This window comes from Syngnathus acus, chromosome 22 (assembly GCF_901709675.1).
Source record: "Syngnathus acus chromosome 22, fSynAcu1.2, whole genome shotgun sequence".
In the NCBI taxonomy this organism is placed as follows: Eukaryota; Metazoa; Chordata; class Actinopteri; order Syngnathiformes; family Syngnathidae; genus Syngnathus; species Syngnathus acus.
Window position 1 is genome coordinate 3,806,486 of NC_051106.1, and position 18,520 is coordinate 3,825,005.

At 41.6% G+C, this 18,520-nt stretch overlaps 1 protein-coding gene across 1 annotated transcript; it reads right to left on the minus strand.

Moving 5' to 3' along the window:
* Positions 1-433: 433 nt before the first annotated feature.
* On the minus strand, positions 434-17,804 carry eif2ak4 (eukaryotic translation initiation factor 2 alpha kinase 4). Its single transcript, XM_037241605.1, has 39 exons — positions 17,423-17,804; positions 17,217-17,332; positions 16,384-16,486; positions 16,134-16,307; positions 15,843-15,923; positions 15,628-15,773; positions 14,628-14,728; positions 14,406-14,563; positions 13,259-13,797; positions 12,956-13,071; positions 12,393-12,547; positions 11,877-12,310; positions 11,740-11,809; positions 11,585-11,674; positions 11,382-11,504; positions 11,187-11,291; positions 11,012-11,075; positions 10,825-10,904; positions 10,607-10,708; positions 10,487-10,537; positions 10,165-10,401; positions 9,901-9,976; positions 9,484-9,605; positions 9,237-9,286; positions 8,895-9,063; positions 8,151-8,267; positions 7,977-8,042; positions 7,713-7,883; positions 6,888-7,022; positions 6,638-6,745; positions 6,389-6,517; positions 4,698-4,784; positions 4,309-4,421; positions 4,172-4,227; positions 3,378-3,481; positions 2,921-2,989; positions 2,132-2,176; positions 1,528-1,643; positions 434-780 (listed from the first exon to the last, which is right to left on the minus strand). The coding sequence occupies exons 1-39, from the start codon at positions 17,549-17,551 to the stop codon at positions 723-725; spliced, it is 4,965 nt and encodes a 1,654-aa protein (XP_037097500.1). The 5' UTR covers positions 17,552-17,804; the 3' UTR covers positions 434-722.
* Positions 17,805-18,520: the final 716 nt, after the last annotated feature.

The following is an 18,520-nucleotide window of genomic DNA, read 5'->3' on the forward strand; positions in this document are numbered from 1 at the left end:
ACGAGTAAAAACTGGTTAAATATTTTTAAAAAAGATATCAAAAGTGAAGACAATTTGCAATTCGAGTAATGACACGAATTTGATGCACAATTTGTCTTCGCGGGCCACATAAAATGATGTGGCGGGCCGTATCTGGCCCCCGGGCCTTGGGTTTGACACCTGTGTGTTAAGCAGAAGCAGTCTGTTTCTTCAAGATTATTTCAGATGAGAGGGCAAGAAGTCTCTCATCTGACCAAATAGCCTTATAAAAGCCAGGAAAGCACACAAGTCGTGCAGGCTTGTCAGTCAAAGCTTGCTCATAAACTTCATTTCAGAAGGATCAATAAAGTAAACATATTTCTCACTTTCCCACATTTAGGTTGAAACATGTTAGAAAGAAAAGTGATTTTATTTTTGGAGTGAGAATGGTAAGAACACACAAAAGCACACAGCATGCTCGGAAAGGGTTTATTCCTACTTTCAGTCCTGCACTTTATTACAAGAAAAATACTGTAGGTGAAAATAAAAAGCCCAATAATGCAATTAAGGCAATGTTTAAGTCCACAAAGCTCGTACCATGACACAACAGTTTCATCAACAAAGCTGAGGTATAATGAAGGTAGAAAAAAAATGTCTTTGAGGGCCAGTGCCTGTCCTTATATCCAAGCACACATTCAAGTCTGAAGGTGTTATTTCCCGGGCCGGCGGCAGGAAGTGGCCCAGGTCGTGGAACACAATGGGTTTCACAGGAGGGTCTTGTAGTAGTCATCCTTCAAGCTGTACAAGACCACCACGGCCACCCTGAAGCAAGGACAACACGTGTCAGACATGGAATTTAAGAAGCAAGGAGACGTGTGGAGCTTCAATCACGTAAAAGAATTTCAAAATTTATGTTGAGTTGACCTGGCGCACAAATGCTTTGTTCAAGTCAGTTATGAAAGCCCTGAACAACTTTATGATCTGCTACTGCCAGGTAACGCCAACTTGTTCACTAGGCCTAGTTTATTTAGTTCTCACTTTCAACAAAAACAACTACACAGATGTTCAGTCCCCCGCAAAATTCCCTTTTGCTATTGTGAAGTTCTTTTATCGGTTTCGATTCACTTGAATAGTAAATCGAAGACATAAACAGGAAATTAAAACAGAGTGCTCTTGCAAGGCAGATTTTTTTTTTTTCTAATTTTTTTTGCAACAATATCATTCATGAAAGAGAAAATCATTTCTTGGGGCATTCGCGGGTGTCAACGCTCGAGGCTCAAAGACGGGGGATTTTGCATCGCTGGAGGGATTGAGAATATTAAACGGGAACGCACAACATAGAGCTCCCTCGCTACGCACGTTGACCTGGGCTTTGAAAAGCGTTCCACTTTCTCCTTTGCTAAATGAATTGCCTCAATTGAGAGGAGAAAAGAACATTTAGCTTACTCTAGGCAGCTACCAACATGAAAATGATTAGTTACGGATGTCCGATTTAGTCTTGCTTTCACTTTTACTCAAAATTTGAAACATTTTGGTTAATTAATGATGGCATCTGATGACAAATCTTACCTCTTGGTCATTTTAAAAGTGTGAATCTCATCGCAGATGGCCTTCAGGTAGCGCTGCTTAGGGAGACGTGACAGAAGAGTCTTCACGCTGCTGTGGTACTGCTCTTCATTCTCAAACTGTGGAAGAGAGACAGGTATTGTTTGCTACGTGGAGTTTGTTGCGGGTGGCCTGCTAATTTACGAGGTGCTTCAGCAACTTCTGGATTGTGGTTCCAATGTATGATAATTAAATGTCTTTCCAAGCCTCAACTCTTTCTGCACAGCAGTTATTGGAAGGAGGCTTGTGGCCAGAGGTTTGGAACGTGAATATTAAGACCCCTTAAGCATGCAAGCCTGTCTGGCAGCTTTGTTAAATGGGGTGCAGGTTCAAACGACTGGAGCAAGTCTCTCTACTGTTCGTGGAAAAAAAATAGGGGTGTTCCCTCACACCACCTCCTTAAACAGAGGCTACGCTAAAGGAAGGAGACGGGATCCCCTCTTCCTGTCTGGGTCCTTGAGTTATGATGCCCACTCTTTCCAGGTAGCCCCAACCCACTGCATTCCTCCCATCACCAGGATGTAGCCTTTTATTGAAATGTTTTGGACAAAGTCCGAAGGGAACCAACCTCCAGAGACAGGAAGTTGATCAGAGTTTCCTTCTGAAGGTCCACCTGCAGGAAAGAAAAACAAGTACATTAAGAAGCCATTGTGTTTCCAAATAATGCCATGACGATTTAGCGAACAATAATGCCTTCTGTACAATCTCACTCAACGGGTTGCGCAATTCTTTCAGAGCTCGATTATTCAAAAGTCCACTTTCCCCTGGCTGGCTTGAAAAACAGCCCGTGTCCCTTTCCCAGGAAGGGGCTAATTGCCTCTTGGGCCTATCATTGGAAAATGAGTGCTGCTGTGTTCCAGTCGGACTGATATGCAAACAGGCCGCTGACATGCAACAACAAAGACTTGGAAGCCTGTGCGACCGTTCAGTGGGATGAAGGTGATTAGGCGTGGGATGTTTCAATAAGTCATATTTACGAATGAGACCTTGATAGCGTCCAGAGTCCCGCGGGCACGACAAACATTTTTTTGGATCATGCAGTGACAGGTAAATAAGATGATTTATGGTGTGAATATTTTGGCACTAAATCTAGGAAGCAACCACAAAAAAAATTCAAAATGGCAGGAGGACATTGAAGTATGTGTTGAGAGAATTGTATCGTGACATGTTTGGATTCAGTGGGGAGCTTGGCATGAGGTAAAACAACTCTAAAAGGACTCCACCTCCTGATGTTTCATACTTTGGCTATCACAACCCTTTTCATCGCGTAGAGATGTCACACTTGAATTGGAAAGATGAAGAGGGACTGTACTAAAAGGGGGAGTGGATGTATGGGTAAACAAACAAAATGACTTACTGCCAGAACCTCAATGTCACTGCTCTTGTTTTGCAAACTGTTTGTAAGAGTCTGCAATCTGGTGTGGATCTGAGTGAGGGGGAGAGCAAGATAAAGTCAAAAATAATGGAGAAAAGGAGAAGGGTGGAAGAAAAGAATTCCTTGCATGGTCAAAATGAAAAAGCACAATCATAAACAAACAAAAATAATGTTGTTGTTTTTTCATGCTGTTAATGCGCAGTTTTCCCACAATAGGTGAAAGTCTGCAATATTTAAAAAAAAAAAAAAAAAGCAGACATTAAAACATTGCAAATGTATTTGGACACATGAAACAAATTGCAAGCATAAAATATATTGAAAATACTCTACGTATTGTGCAGCGTGTGCCTTTAAGAGGCGGGGTTATGGTAGAGTGCCACTTGACATTGAACCGAACTATTCCATGTAAACGTGGCAACGGATGCATCGCCTCAGTTACCTGAGTCTCAAAGCGACGTCTTGCGCTGGCAGACACTTTCTCCAAACTGATGACATTCACATTAATGTTCATGCTGCAACTGCTCCCATGCTGCTCAGAAGATCCTGTGGGCCAAAAAAAAAACCAGGAGGTTCTTCAATTTTCCAAAACAGGCTTAGAAAAGTTCTAGGTAAAACATGAGCTAATGGGATAGCAGTAAAAAAACAGATACACACACTTGTGCGATCAATCTATAGTATCGTTATAACACATGTTGGCTGTGCAATTGTGTGTGGGTGATGCAACAACTTAAATGCCTCAGCTAATCTTTCATCACTCAGGGCATTGTAGTCCTAGCTTCTTTCGGAGGGCCATTATGACTGTCAACCCAAATAAATCTTTGCGCACCTCATGTTATGTACAGTAAAAGCTACAAAACAAACTGACAAATAACTCGTTTTCAAATCAGACGAGTAAAAACTGGCCGAATATTTTAAGAAAAAAGTTATTATTAAAAGTGAAGACAATTTGCAATTCTAGTAATGACACATGAATTTGATGCACAATTTGTCTTCGCGGGCCACATAAAATGATGTGGCGGGCCGTATCTGGCCCCGGGCCTTGAGTTTGACACCTGTGGGTTAATCCCTGCTTTATAACGTTCAACTTTGCTAACATGAAAGTAACTCAGCAGTCTGCAGGGAAACAAAGGTACAACTGTTAAATGTGTTAACGCTTCACATCAGCATTGAGTGTAAACAGAGGAAGGGGTGTGTGTGTGTGTGTGTGTGTGTGTGTGTGTGTGTGCCTCGTACCTGTGGTGTTGATCTGGGAGCCTTTAGCGTTTTGGCCTATGCTTTCAGATATTTCCCTGCAAGAGCACAAGGAACAACTTGTATCGAGCTTCCCAGAAATGAAAGCAACATTTGAAGCCAGAAAATAATCACTTTACCTGATGTATCTTTCCTCTAAGAATTTGGTCCGAAATTTCTGAATGATGTGCTCCACCACGTCCAACTCAGGAACTCTTTTCTCTGACTGTCTATCCTTCTCTAAGGATTTGACCTGAGGATTGATTAAACAACTTAAAGATGTGCTTTGGTGGAATGAAAGTCAAGTGTTGACAAACTGAAGAACAGATGCTTTATAGACACGACAAGTCTGGAGAAACTATTTGGCTTTGCTCCTGTACGCAAAGCATATTGGTAAATTCCTGCACGTAATATTCAACTACACTAGAAAAGAGATTTTGACAGTCTAAAATTTTGCACAAAAAAAAGTGTAATTGACATCTTTTTTTTCTCCATTTTCTTAATGCTTAAATAAGTTCTTCACTTTTACCTTCACGTAGTTACCCTCTTTGTCAGATACCATAGCCATGCATGTGATCCCAGCCACCCGGCAATGGTCCATCAAGGTCTCCTGAGACTAACACATACAAAAATTGCTCAATTTTAGTTTCCCTTGGAATGAGACAAACATGGAAATCAGCGATCTCAAATTATGCGTCGCCAGTGTGTACACTGTATGCTTTGACAAGGGAAAAAACAACACTGATCATGTGGTTCATGAACAAACCCTGCAGTCCTCTGAGTACAAAGAGTGAGCATCACATTACTGTAAACTTGTACTTCTAAAAACTTACAACATCCTCTGATGTCAACCAAAGGTTACAGATAATGTATCAAAGCCTTATTTGGATTATTAGGCAAACTGGAAGTGTGCTGTGAGACTTTGCCATGTGATGGCAGCTAACAAAAGCTTAATCTGAATAAGCTGTTCTCAAAGTCTCACCACTTATTTGGGTACTGGGCTGCACACGTAATCAGCTAAAAACCCACACAAACACTTTTGACAATTAGAGAGGGTTGCTTATTTCCAGCCAGAAACAAACTCTTCCTAATTTGTTTCTGGGGGGCTTTGAAGCAGAAAGGCTGGCCATTTATGTCCCATGTCATTACAAAGGACTTGAAATGTAAACACTGTCAGGAGTGGAACATTAAAATCAAAAATAAAGGGGGGAAAAACATGTGGGTAGGGTTTACATATATGTACTTGAACTTCTCAAATATACTTGTGGAAAGTGAAAGAGGCATCAGGACTCTTTTTTTTTTTTTTTTTTGTCCAATCACTGCGTGTTTCCACTTGCAAGCCCCTAAAATGCAATGCCCAACTCATCAGCTTGTTATTTACAGTTTATGATTCTGCCCTATAAAGTATTTATTGCTAGGTCGCTGTGGGATGAAAAGTTGTTGGGTGGGATTCACAAACTCGTTTTCTTTTTAAAAAAAGTTTCCCTGACCGCTTGAACTCAAATATGAATTTACGGTGCTGCAGTGAAGTGCAGATTTCTTATTTTCTGGTCAGAGAGCAGGAAAATAAAAAAAAAGGAAACTTTGCTTTGTTTAACAGAGACATAATAATTAGAATTGGGATTAGTACTTGGACTCTTCATAATGGGTCAAAAATATATTTTTATGAGTGCTCATAGGCTCATACTACTTGCAATTTATATTTGCTGATATTGTCGTCTGTATTAGAATGATAAGGCTCCATTAAGTGCTGACAGTTATACGACTTCTCATTCTTATCAGCAAGAAAAAGGGGCAGAATTCCTTCCAAATAGCACTGAGACCTTATCATTAGGTTCAAAATTGCCAAGCTAACAAAAAAACGCTGGCTGCAGTTCAACACTTATCACAGCCTCTTAAGTTGCATGTCAGTGGATGACATGCCGAAATGCATTGATGTGCTGCAACATCATTTACTGATAAAATATTTGGAAGTTTACACAATGTGTTATCAGAAATATATTTTGAATACTACAATTACCACAATTTCTAACCAATTTTTTTTTTTAAAAAGATAAAAAATCAGGGTGGAGGAGGGGATATTATCTGGGGTGTACAGAGAAAACAAAATATTGTTTACCAGTAAGTGTTGTGAAAAAGATGCTCTGGTACTTTCATCCCATTATGATATCCAAAGTCTATATAATGTGGAGTAAATGTCGCCATTCAATTGACACAAACCTGTGAAACATCGTAGGCAATGTCTGCAGAAACACCGTTGCTCCACAGCTTCTGGACAACACTGATGGCCCTGGACATGCAGGAATGTCCCACAGGGACCACGAGGACATCACAAGAACTCACTGATGGCTGGGAAACAGAGCAAAGATATGAGTGTTATAAAAAAAAAAAAGTGAAGGCATTAAATATGAATCCTTGTATGCCGCTCTATTGTAATGTCAGATGTTAGCATGTGTATAGGTGTCTCACTGGCTCCTCCATGCTGGCCACCACGGCACACACTTTGTCCAACGCCACGCTGGCACCAACTGCTGAAGGCACTGGCACTGTGGAGGCAGGCCCACGAAATTCCAGGATCTACCAATAGAGACGTCAATCTTTATCAAGACACCCTGGATCACTAATGTTAATACAGAAGAAGTTGAAATATTTCAACTTGTCATGCAGAACTTAATATCTAATAGTAACTATGAATGAATGGCCTTATCATTTACACTACCAGGTGGTCGTAGCGTCCTCCAGCAGCCAGTATGTCTGGCACTATCCGCTTGCGCTTCCTGATGAAGGCCACAAACTGGAAGATGATTCCAGAGTGGTGCTGCACCTTGTACACTAAACCTAAATTGACTACCACCTGTAGAGAGACCACACACATTAAATAGGGTCAAAAACAATCTCTGTTCAAATACCAGATTTCTGTGATATAAAGATAAATCATTTCAAAACTTTTTTTCCCAATACAAATTTCACCCAAGATACATATGCAAATGAAATCATCTAAAGAGGGGAAGTAAAAATTAATGACTGAGATAATGTGGTTGCAGGATGGGCACACCCTCATAACTGAGGATATGACAGGCTCCGAGTGGTATGCTTGGCACAAACAACATTGCTTATCACCAAAAGAACACCATACCTACCGTGAAGCATGCTGGGGTCAGCATAATGCTTTCGGTTGTTTTTCTTCAGCTACAACTGGAGCCTTAGTCAACATGTGCAGAAATATGATCATTTCAAAATCTTAGTCAACAAAAAGTCGGGATTCTGCTAGTAAGCAATATAAATGTCAGAAAAAATCAATTACAAGAGATTAAATAATTTATTTGGGCTGACTCCCTTTTAACCTGTTAGAGTGTGGTTGGTTATTTCTGAACAGCTGCATACGCAGTTATGAGAGGGTGTGCACACTTATGCAAACACATTTTCTTACTTTATTTTTACTTTCTCCTCCTTTACATAATTTTTTTCTCATCACAAAAATCTGGCATTAGAACCAAGGGTTTTAAAAGCCACTGTGTATAGTTGATCCATTTGACATCCTTACTGGCAGTTTCACTCCAAGTCTTTGAAGTAGCACCGTAACCTCCTCCAGATCTTTGAGTCCCTGCTTGGCCATTTGCATGACAGCCGTCTTCTGCTTGGTAAGTGAAATCAGTAATGGTGCCACTTCTTTGAGGGTCCCCTTCTGTTCAATATACTTGTACAACACCTGCAACTTTACACAAAAAAAGCAAAGTTCAGCAGATACGAGGGACGCTGCTGTGGGATTATTTTTCCCCGACAACAAAAACACCTGGCGGACACTCACACTGTTTGTTGACAGTGAAAAGTTGCAGAACTTTGCCTCTACCTCACGTTTGGTCAGCTTTTCACTCTGGGGTAAAAATCCAGAACAGGACATTAGATTCAACAAATATTGGTGAAGAACCTGCTAAAGACACACATGGACAACATCTGTGATACATGTGAGACAGTTACTGACCATGGCTTCACATAGTATGTTGGAGGCCTGGTTTAGTTTGTCCTCAGGGATTCCACTGTGAAGCAGGATGGCCTTCAGCAAACTTGTATGGTTCAAATAAATGTTGTAATTCCTCTCCTGGAATTGTGAAGGGGTAAAAATAAATTTCCAACAAAGACTGCAACGCAAAATAATTTCTCATTAACAGAGAGAAAGCACGATTATCAATTTAATAACAGGAGAGACTGTCCAAATAAATCTCACCAACTACCACAGCCAAATGCACAAACACCAATGTCGAATTATGACCACCCTGCTCTACTTGTAAATTTAATTTAAAATCTTTCACACGGAGTTGGGTGGCTTGGAGGACCCCTGCAGAGGCTGAACCTGGGTTGATTGAGTTCAAGAGACATGCCGGTCAGAACAGGCAGCATTGGGAAGTGTGGACAGGAAATGGATTTTACAGAGAGGGAGGGGAGGAAGTAGAGTAAGCTGTGCCAAACTGATTTAGGGTGTATATAATAAACATGGTGTAAATCTGTCTGACTTCCTCAACAGCTTGGTATGTTAGGCATGCGAGTGGGACGTTTAAGGGAGAAGGGAAAACAAACAACACAGGTTGAGATGACGGCATCCGTTGGAGAGGACAAGGACGTGTCGAAGCCAGTCGACAAAATGTACTGTCTAGAAATGAAGCAAGGCGAGGCAGCTCAGCGCATACTGACACTTGAGTTATTTCAAATATGGTAAAAGGGGAGCAACCTGAAGTGCAGGGAATTCCTGGACTATTTCGGAGATGGTGTAAATGGTCTCGGCATCTGGGAGCAGGCTGTTGGTGACGGGTGTGATGATGTCAAAGGCGCACTCCAGAAGCTCCCTTGGGTGAGCGCGATCCAGCTTCCTGGGTCGAAACACGCGATCAATGCTGTACCTTAGAAAAGAGAAACACATTAACACAAGCTTCTTTTGAGTTAATGCAATTACGAAATGACAAAAAATGGAAACCAAACCAAATTAATGAACGATTTGATATGATCTTGCCATGTTTGTCTTTGATGATCATTTTTAATACAAAACCTTGCTCATCCCAGGTTAAAGTTTTACCTTTTTAGATGTGTTATGTTGTTTCGGGCAACATATCTTGCAAACGCCATCTAGAAAAAAAGAAAAGTTGTTGGACGCATTCATATAATTAATAATGACGGTTCACATCTTGCAGGAATCAATCAACGACTTAGTCCACATAGTTTCTTGTTGACTGTGTGAGTCAGCACAACGGGAAATTAATTGTTCCCTTTTTGTGTAGATGTGACGCAGTACGGTTGTGCTGTGCAAAGTGCGCGAGGCTTACACGAAGGTTGTAGGGCAGCGTCACCAGCATACCACTGTGGTCCATGAAGCAGGCCGGCTCGCTGCCTTCACAGAGCTTCCTGTGTCTGGGAAGCAGCAGCGGCGTCTGCAGGCGTACTGCACCTGACGACAAACATCACACAGCGCTGCAAGCGTATGCAAAGGACAACATGACCTTCACCTTGAAAGAAGTGACGCATGTGAGGAGATCCAAAATGAGCATGAACAACTGAGTACAGCTGGGGACAATCAGTAGTTTGCACAAATGCAGTAAAACACGGGTCCGTGTGTCAACTGATGTTCTTTGTAACAGTGCATTTATTGTTGTTCATGTGACGTTCAACCGAGCAGATGTTTGAGTCTCAAAGGTTTGCAGATGGATGTCAGCTTCCCACGTGCGCAAACCTTCCACACTCACTGTGCTTCTTGAAAATCCTGGTGATCGTCTCGTACACATACTGCTGCAATTTGGCGCTGCTGAAGCTGAAGCTGCCCTGGAGGGGGGACAAAACAAACAGCCTCTGTTAAGGATCAGAAGACACGCAAGAAGCATGAACATGCCCTTTTCAGGCCACATGACGATTGGGTTTCATGCTGTAGGCCACAGCGACATCTAAAGGCGAAGAAGAGGAATTGTTTGTGCTAAATAGCCCCATTCAGAAATTCATCAGCAACATCATACCTTGTGAAGGTCTATATCGTAGGTGAAATCCATGACTGGTGAATTAATCTGAGCAAACAACTGGGCCACCATGCTGCGGTAAGCTTTGCAATTGATATTGGCCATAGTGTGCTGTAAGACTTCATGTAGCTCGGACTCCTCCATCTGGGGCGGAGGCAGAAGTTCACTTTTGAGCAGCTCCTGCGCAGTAGGCCGCAGCGCAGGGTCATGCTTCAGGAGCCACTCGATCACTTTTCTCTGATGTGACAGATAGAATCACAACACATCAATTTGGGTTGACGTGGAAAAGACAGTTTGAATGCTATGTCAAAATATTCTTCACCTGCGTTCCTTGCTCATATTTACTGTAGTCGTCAGGGAAATGAATGGCCTCCTGCAGAATGAAAGGCAATGAAGTACCATGGCCCAAATATCTCCAGATGAATCTCAGTTGTGCACGTACCACACGGAGCTGGCTCAAGACTGAAATGCGCTCGGCCCCAGTGATCATCGGTCGGTAAGACATCTCGAAGAGTATGATGCCGAGGCTGAACAAATCAACTTTCTGAACGCAGACAAAACAATATCTACAGTGCATCGTCACAAACAAACAAAAAACACAAGGCCAGCTACATTTCCATAAAATTTGATCAAGATTACAAGCAAAATACAAAACCTTACTTGATTGTAGGTGGCTTTGGTGTTTCCTTGAACTTCGGGGCTAACATAGAGAGCTGTACCAACCATGCCAGTCAGGTTTCCTACAGTCAATAAAAAAAAGTTGGAAAAAATTCAGAGGGTGTATTTTATAAAAAGAATTAAAAAAAGGGGGAGTGGAGGTAAAGATTTTTTTTAAGGGTTTGTGCACCTGTTGGGTCCAGTTTTTGCAGTGCTGCAGAGCCGCTCTCTTCCACTTCAAATTTACCTGCAGCCTGGGAGAGAGCAAGCATTTGTTAAATATGCATTCACATGCCAGCCATTTCAGCTAAAAAAAAAAAAAAAAAAAGTTAAGCAAGATGCGTAATGTACAGAATAACAATTACCACAGTGGCTGGATGGTCCGTAGCCAGGCCAAAATCCCCAATCTTCACATGATCTTCAAAGTCAAGGAAGATGTTAACAGGCTTCAAGTCTCTGTGAATCATCCCCTTAGAAAATGGATAAATGTGACCATTTGATCATCTGAAACTCAAGCAGGAAGAAAATATAGTTCAAATGTGTCTATCGGTGAGTAAAACCTGTTCATGAATGTAAGAAAGACCGTCGAGGATTTCCCTGAAGAGCCTCCAGAGCCGGTTCTGGTCCTGATGAAGACCTTGGTCAATTGTGTCACGCAAAGTGCTTTTTTCACAGTATTCCATCTGCACGGAGATGGTCACATGGTTCATAAATTTCGGACTGACACATAGTGGTAATCATGTTGCTTCTAGCCAAGGCTTACTTGTATGTACAAGTAATGCACCGTGACAAAAGGTCGATCAGAGTCCGTACTCTCCGTTGTTTCTCTTGCCAGGCCTTTGCTTGGCTCACCCTGCAAAGACAATCACGCATCTGTTATACTGACAAACACAAGTGCATCACAAGAAACATTCAAACCTGTGACATCTCATCTGTGCTATCGTCTCCATTGTCAAAGATGACACCGCTGATTGAGTCATCTGATGGTCTGAATGGGAGAAAAAACTTCAGTGATGCATTATGAGTTTGCGCTGTCAACTTTAAAATGAACTCACAAAAAAGAAGCGCCAAACACATCTTCCTCCTCATCATCGTCATCATCATCGCTTGACTGGTGTCGACCACATTTAACACCGGAGGGCCTTTCAATAGACGTGGACCATTCCACCGAGCTAGACAGGGCTGGAGGTGGCGCAATGTCCTCCACGTTGTCAGCAAGGCCAAGCTCGTTGAGCCGGGGCAGAGGTTTCCGGACCGGGGATGGCTTTTCGGGAGTGCTCGGAGGCTCCGAGCTATCGGTGTTGCTCGGCATCCCTCCGACGGGCATTTCGCTCTTCTCGATCCACGCGTTGTAGTAACGCACAATGTTCTCATGGTTGAGACGCGACAGTAAAGTCACTTCGCCTTTAATGCGTCGGAATTGCTTGCTGGCAGGGTTGACCTGGATGCGCTTCACAGCATAGTAGCAACCATCAAGATTGTTCTGAACCTAAATGAGAAGGTGGGGGTGAATGATACTCACATACAATACATGCAAGAGATGACATTTTCTATGTATCAAAAGAGAATACCTTAATCACGGCACCAAAGGCCCCTTTGCCCAAAAGTTGGAGTTCCTTAAACTCATTAAAGTAGCGAGAAAACTGCCTCTGAATTCCAGGAATGAATGGAGCATTGAGGATGTGGCTACGCAGGATTACGGATGATGCAAAGTCCACAGCGAGATCTGAGGTAAAAAGGGATGAGATTTGTTTTAGAATGACAATCTCAACATCATAACCCTGTCACATCACATCCACTATAATATTAAAAAGAGGTGCACCGATTTTTACGGACCAAATTATAACCGGAATTATAATTATGTGTTTTTATGCACTATCAATTTGAAATAATGTCCTATTTTTGAAGAAAAAAAAGGGATGGATATTAAAATATTTTCTGATCCGATTTAAAGATTAATGAACAAAATAATCGTCAGATTAATTATTGAAAACAATGTTGCTTGCAGTCCTAATATTAAACAGATACCTCTTTGACAATGATATGAAAGCTTGATATTACTGTGTGATATTTTTTAACGTCCAGTTGTACCTGATGAGGCCGCCGTTTGTTCTTATAACATTCATACATTCACCTTCGGGGCTGCTGTCCTGGAACTGAGGCTGGTTTTTAGGTGATGGAGACTTAAGGAAGTTGTGATCCAAGAGTTGCTGGGTAGTCCATCGATCGAAATCATTCGGACAGACGCACCTATGAGGCCACATTGTGCATTGATTACTGGCATTGAGTTGCAACAATCTACATTCTAAAGGCATGGACCACAAATCTCTTCAATTATTGCCACTTATAAATAGAGATTTTTTTTAACACCTTGATTTTTTTAGAATGCAAACATACAAAAATAAATGTGTATTTCTTGCTATAAATCGATACGTACTTATGGAGGAAGTCCTTGAAGTCAGCAGGCAGGGTGGAGGGCACGGTTACAGGATACTCTTTCACCTCTTTGCCTTGACTTAGAGCCAGCAGCATCAGCCCCAAGTTCCACACGTCCCCCTTTTTGCCCGTCTTGGTGGGCATCACGGTGCCCTCAGAGAAACGCACGTGCGCCTGCTCAAAAATATCCTCTTTGCAGATATCGGAGAATTTCTTGGATAAGCTGTAATCAGTCAATCGAACGTTGCCCTCGGAGTCCAACAGCACACTGGAGGCCCCCAATTGTTTGTGGACCACCGAGTTTGAGTGTAGGTAGTCGAGAGCTGCCAGCAGCTGGGCCGTATAATGGCAGAGTTTGTCCAGAGGGACGGGGGAGTGATCGAGGAGGCTTTGGTTCAAGTTGCTGCCGGCCACATGCTCAACCAGAATGTCCACCAAGAGGCAATCTTCCTTCTCGCTGGAGTTCAGCGCCCTGTAGTGCACCAGGTTTGGGTGCTCAAGACGCAGGAGGGAGTTGAATTCGTTTTCTGCCGCATGGATCTTCAGAGAGGTTTAGTGTCAAACTTAGTCAACAGCTCTGACTTTTGTAAAAGCTAGCAAGTAAAATATTCAGCTGCTATTCATAAATCCCAAAAATAACTTCACAATTAAGTCAGCAGTAGGGCTGTGCGATTAATCGGAATTCAATTACAATCACGATTATTACACTCCACGATTACAAAATTGTTAGGTATTAAGTAATCATCTTTATAAAAAAAAAAAGATTATCGTGCATTAATATCCAATGTTTGTTCATACAGGGAAACCATATTTGAATTCATACATTTGTATCTTTTTTTTTATTTTAAAAATCAATATTTTTTTCATTTTGTTTGCTCCAAAATGAATTTACATAATTATAGGGTTTTAAATAAACTCATTTGTTTTTTTAAAAAATGTTTAAACATGTTACTGTTTTGTACCCCAACAAAAATAATTGTTTGAATAAACGTGATTTCCAAAATAATCCTGATTAATATTTTGTTCATAATCAAGCAGCCTAGTCAGAGTTTTTTTTTTTTATTGCAACTGATGAGTTGCAATATTTGTTGTTTACATGAACTTTGACCCTAGATACCTCATCCATAAAAATATCTCGCTGTACTCGCCTGCTTTTTGCAGTTCTCAATCTTTTCTTTCTCCAGACTGGTGAAGAACTTGCCCATTTTCTTGTTCCAGCATAGTGACCACTCATAAATGACTGCAAAGTCACCTGAGTTCACCTCAAAGGCATTATAAACGTTGCGGCCGAGCCTCTCACTCACTCCTGTAACATGAACACACACAATTAACAAACAGTCCAAATTTGGAGTTGTAATCCCACTACTCACCTAAATGTCTCCCTTTGTGGACATAGAGTTCTCCAAAGGTGCTGCTGTTGAAATGAAGACGTTCCTGTGTGTGTGGACTGTCTTCATTGATTGTCTCACGTCTGGCAGATGGATAAAGAACATAATGGCAATATTTTCGGATAAAAATAACCCTGTAATTTGAATGTTTAGGTCAGTGTTTCCCAACCTTTTTTCATTCACGGCACACCTTTTCATTGGAAAAAATCTCGCGGCACACCGCCAACAAAAATCTGTTATGCTCCTATATTAAAATCAGTTATATTACAACGAAAGACGTAAAGTCCTATTCCTATATATATATGTATGGAGAGTCGAATAATTTAATAGAAATAAATACTAAATATTCTTTAAATTGTATTCCTTTTTTTTAAATAAAAGTGACTGTTTTTTAAAAAGGTTTTAGACGGTGTAAGAAATAAACTATTTAAAGTGATTGTGATTAAAATAAAAGAATCAACGTGATTTTGTTTACTGTTTTAGACTAGGTCTATAAATATTGCAACAATAAGAACAAAGTCACTTTTAATGACGCTCTGCTGTTCTGACAGCAGCTGAGTGGCTATCACAGTCGAGGTGTCTCGACTTGACTGTTTATTTTATGTATGTGAAAAATAACCAATCCAGGTTCTCCGGTTGAACTGCATGCTCTGATTTCCATTGGACCACAAACGCACCACAACCGTCATAGTGTCTGTCACTGTTAGCAAAATCACACAGCAACACACACATAAACTGAATATGTGCCAATGCAGCACAATCAGACCGACAGAGCATAACATTTCAAGATTCTCCGATTCTCCATGCATGCACGATTAGCAAGTGGCTGACCAGGCCTTGCGCGAACTGACCAGTGGTTTGGCGATCCTGTTTACAATGCGCTCCGTAATTAATAGTGGACAATCCCACGGCACAACTGAACATCTCTCACGGCACACCAGTGTGCCGCGGCACAGTGGTTGGGAAACACTGGTTTAGGTACCTGTGACGTGTAGTTGAGTTATTCCGTCGGCGGTTTGGGATCCATTTCTTGGTGTCGGTGATGTCAGGAGGAGTTCCACATTCACTGGGTGGGCTCTTTGCCAGCATGCTAGCAGGGATCGGTAGCCCCATACACTCAAGTCGCTCCTATTAAGATTAGCCCAGCATAAAATCGAAATGTTGTGCTTCAAATTTTAACTGTTGAAGCTCTGAGACCTGTTTGGCAATCTCCTTTCTTCTTTTTTCCTCTCGTTTTTCCTCCTCTCGTCTCTGGATTTCAGCCATTATTTCTTTTTCCTAAGAGAGAAAACATTTGTCAATTCCCATTCCAACAAAACTGCTACAAAACAATTGGATCCCATCACATATGCACTTTTTTTTTTTTTTCTTCATGTTTTGTGATTAAAAACTTTGATTATAATACTGAACAAAAATGATGGTGATTTTCATTTCATTTGTCATTTATTAAGAAGAAGAAAAAAAAAAGGTTAAAAAAAAATTGTTAACCATGTCCTCCTCTTGCTTGCGTCGCTGGTCTCTCCTCTTCTGCTCCTCCAGGTCCCGTTTCTCCTGTTGTTTGCGAAGGTTCTTCAGCATCTCCTCGTGGAAGGAGCGTGGGGGAGGTTTGTTGTGCTCGCACAGGAAACCCTGGATGTGGTCTGCAAGCTCGTAAATCATCACCTGGGTGTTGAGGGGCAGGCCTACACGTGTCAGACAAGACGTGTACGTTCACACGTGTGTGTGTGTTCGCTCTCACTTCTCCGCATCGTGCCGCTGCCAGCTTGGTGAGCTCGCTCTGAAGGTTCTGCAGGTTATCATTTGACAGACCTTTGGCATTCATCAGCTCCAGCTCTGGAGGCCTGCAGAATGACCATGAAAGATGACTTGAGTTTAGGGATGAAACGATTCATCAAGTAATTCGAATGATTCGGTTAGAAAAATGCATCGATTACATTTACTCTGCCTCAGTGATTCGTTTATTCCAATTAAGCTAAACGTATGCCCGGAACTATGCTCCTCTTATTTATTGTGTTATTTGTTTATTTATTATTTATTCATCACTCTTATTATTCATTGTTTGTGCCTTCTTGTTTTTATTTTGTGTTGTTTGCTTGTATGTACGTCGTGTACTATGTCTTGTCACCGTGGGAAAGTGGAAACGTAATTTCGATTTCTTTGTGTGTCTTGGCATGTGAAGAGATTGACAATAAAGCAGACTTTGACTTTTTGACTTTGATGTACAATCATTTACTCAGGTATTTTATGTTTGCACTTTTAATGGTCATGTAAAGAGCTTTTACAATGTTACTTGATTACTCAAATACAAAAATAATCCATAGCTGCACCCCTACTTGAGTTTAACACCAATGATCTACAGTTGTGATTCCCAACCTTTTTTTTTTTTTACTGTTTAAAACAAGTGGCCAATAGCTTATGCCATTTGAAAGTGCCTTGTTTGGAATTGTCAAAGTCGAAATGGGCTTGAGATATTGTCAAACTCAGTACACAGTGATGAAGGGGCTGTTGAAGCAACTACAACTGTAACAAACTTTGATGTAAATATTCACAGCTAGGAATGTAAATACTCACACGTCTGGGTAGTTGGATGGGCATTTGACTTGAAGTTCCACTGTTACGTAACATTCCTGGCCATAGTTCAGACCTTTTGGGCGCAAACAGAGGTGCACCTCAGGAGGTCTTTTCACCTAGAAGGAGACAAGCGAAGGATTATACACAGTACAATATTGATTTGTAGGGCGTGTTCGCCAATAGTAACGGTGGTGCCTCACAGTTACCTTCCACGGATCGTTTTGGCGCAGATCCTGGAAGTCTTTCTCGAAAATGGATGCGAGCGCCTCCAATTCATTTTCCTGTTGGACCGTGTGGTCATCTGTGCCCTCTGTGGGAAAGAATTGACCACTCATTCTTCTGCCGCGTCTACATGGCAGCCTTTCTCAGTCCTGTCACACTCAGACGAGAAATTGTAAGACAAGACATTAGTAAACAACCACCCGAGGTTAGCCGCCCCTCTACTTGCTCAGCGTCAATCTTTTCACTTTTTCTGACACTTTTTAAAATTAACTCAAACTAGAAATATCGAACTTAGATTTGTGAGTCCTCGGTAACTGCGTTTTGTCGCATGTCTGTCGCACGTTCCGTCGCGGATATTGACGTCAACATATCCCGTTTTGAAAAGTGAGCGCTAGAGGGCAGCAATGGGACTAAAGTGGCACAGATTTGTCATGAAATTAATCTGTTGTACCTGAACTAACGAAAGTTCATGAACTCGGATGAGGTCAGTTGACAAAGCACGAAGAAGACCAAAAGAATATACTACATGTCAGTCAATTAATCATTTGTAGATTTATGTTAGATTTATATTGGATTAGATGTTAGATTAGTTGTACATTGTGACTGATCAAACTGCATTTGTGTCACACGCATCGTTTGCTTCCTAAGAGGACAAACTGTTCGAGTTGAACTTTGTTTTTGCTTGAATGACTGTTACTGTTATTTGAATTATTGTCAGGACATTTATGTAAAGTATTTTACGCCGTAGTATGGTACACAATTTTGTCAATAAAGTTTAGTGATCACGACCTCGGGCGCACTCGGATGACGTCAGAGATACTGCGTCTATAAATACGGCACCCCAGCATCAGTCACATCGCGGAGTGTTAACTAACCCTAACTTAGCGCCTCTCCCGTACGGTTTACGCCGAGCCTGCTGTTTTTTGCTCGGACTTTCAGCAAGCATGGGAGGGAGGTTACCCCGGTTTACAGCCTAAATTTAATGGTTCCAAAAAAGTTCCGAGCATGCACTCCGCCGAGTTCAGGTCCGTGTGGGAAAGCACCCGGCATGGTGATCAGCTTTGGCTGTCGCGAAGGGTTTG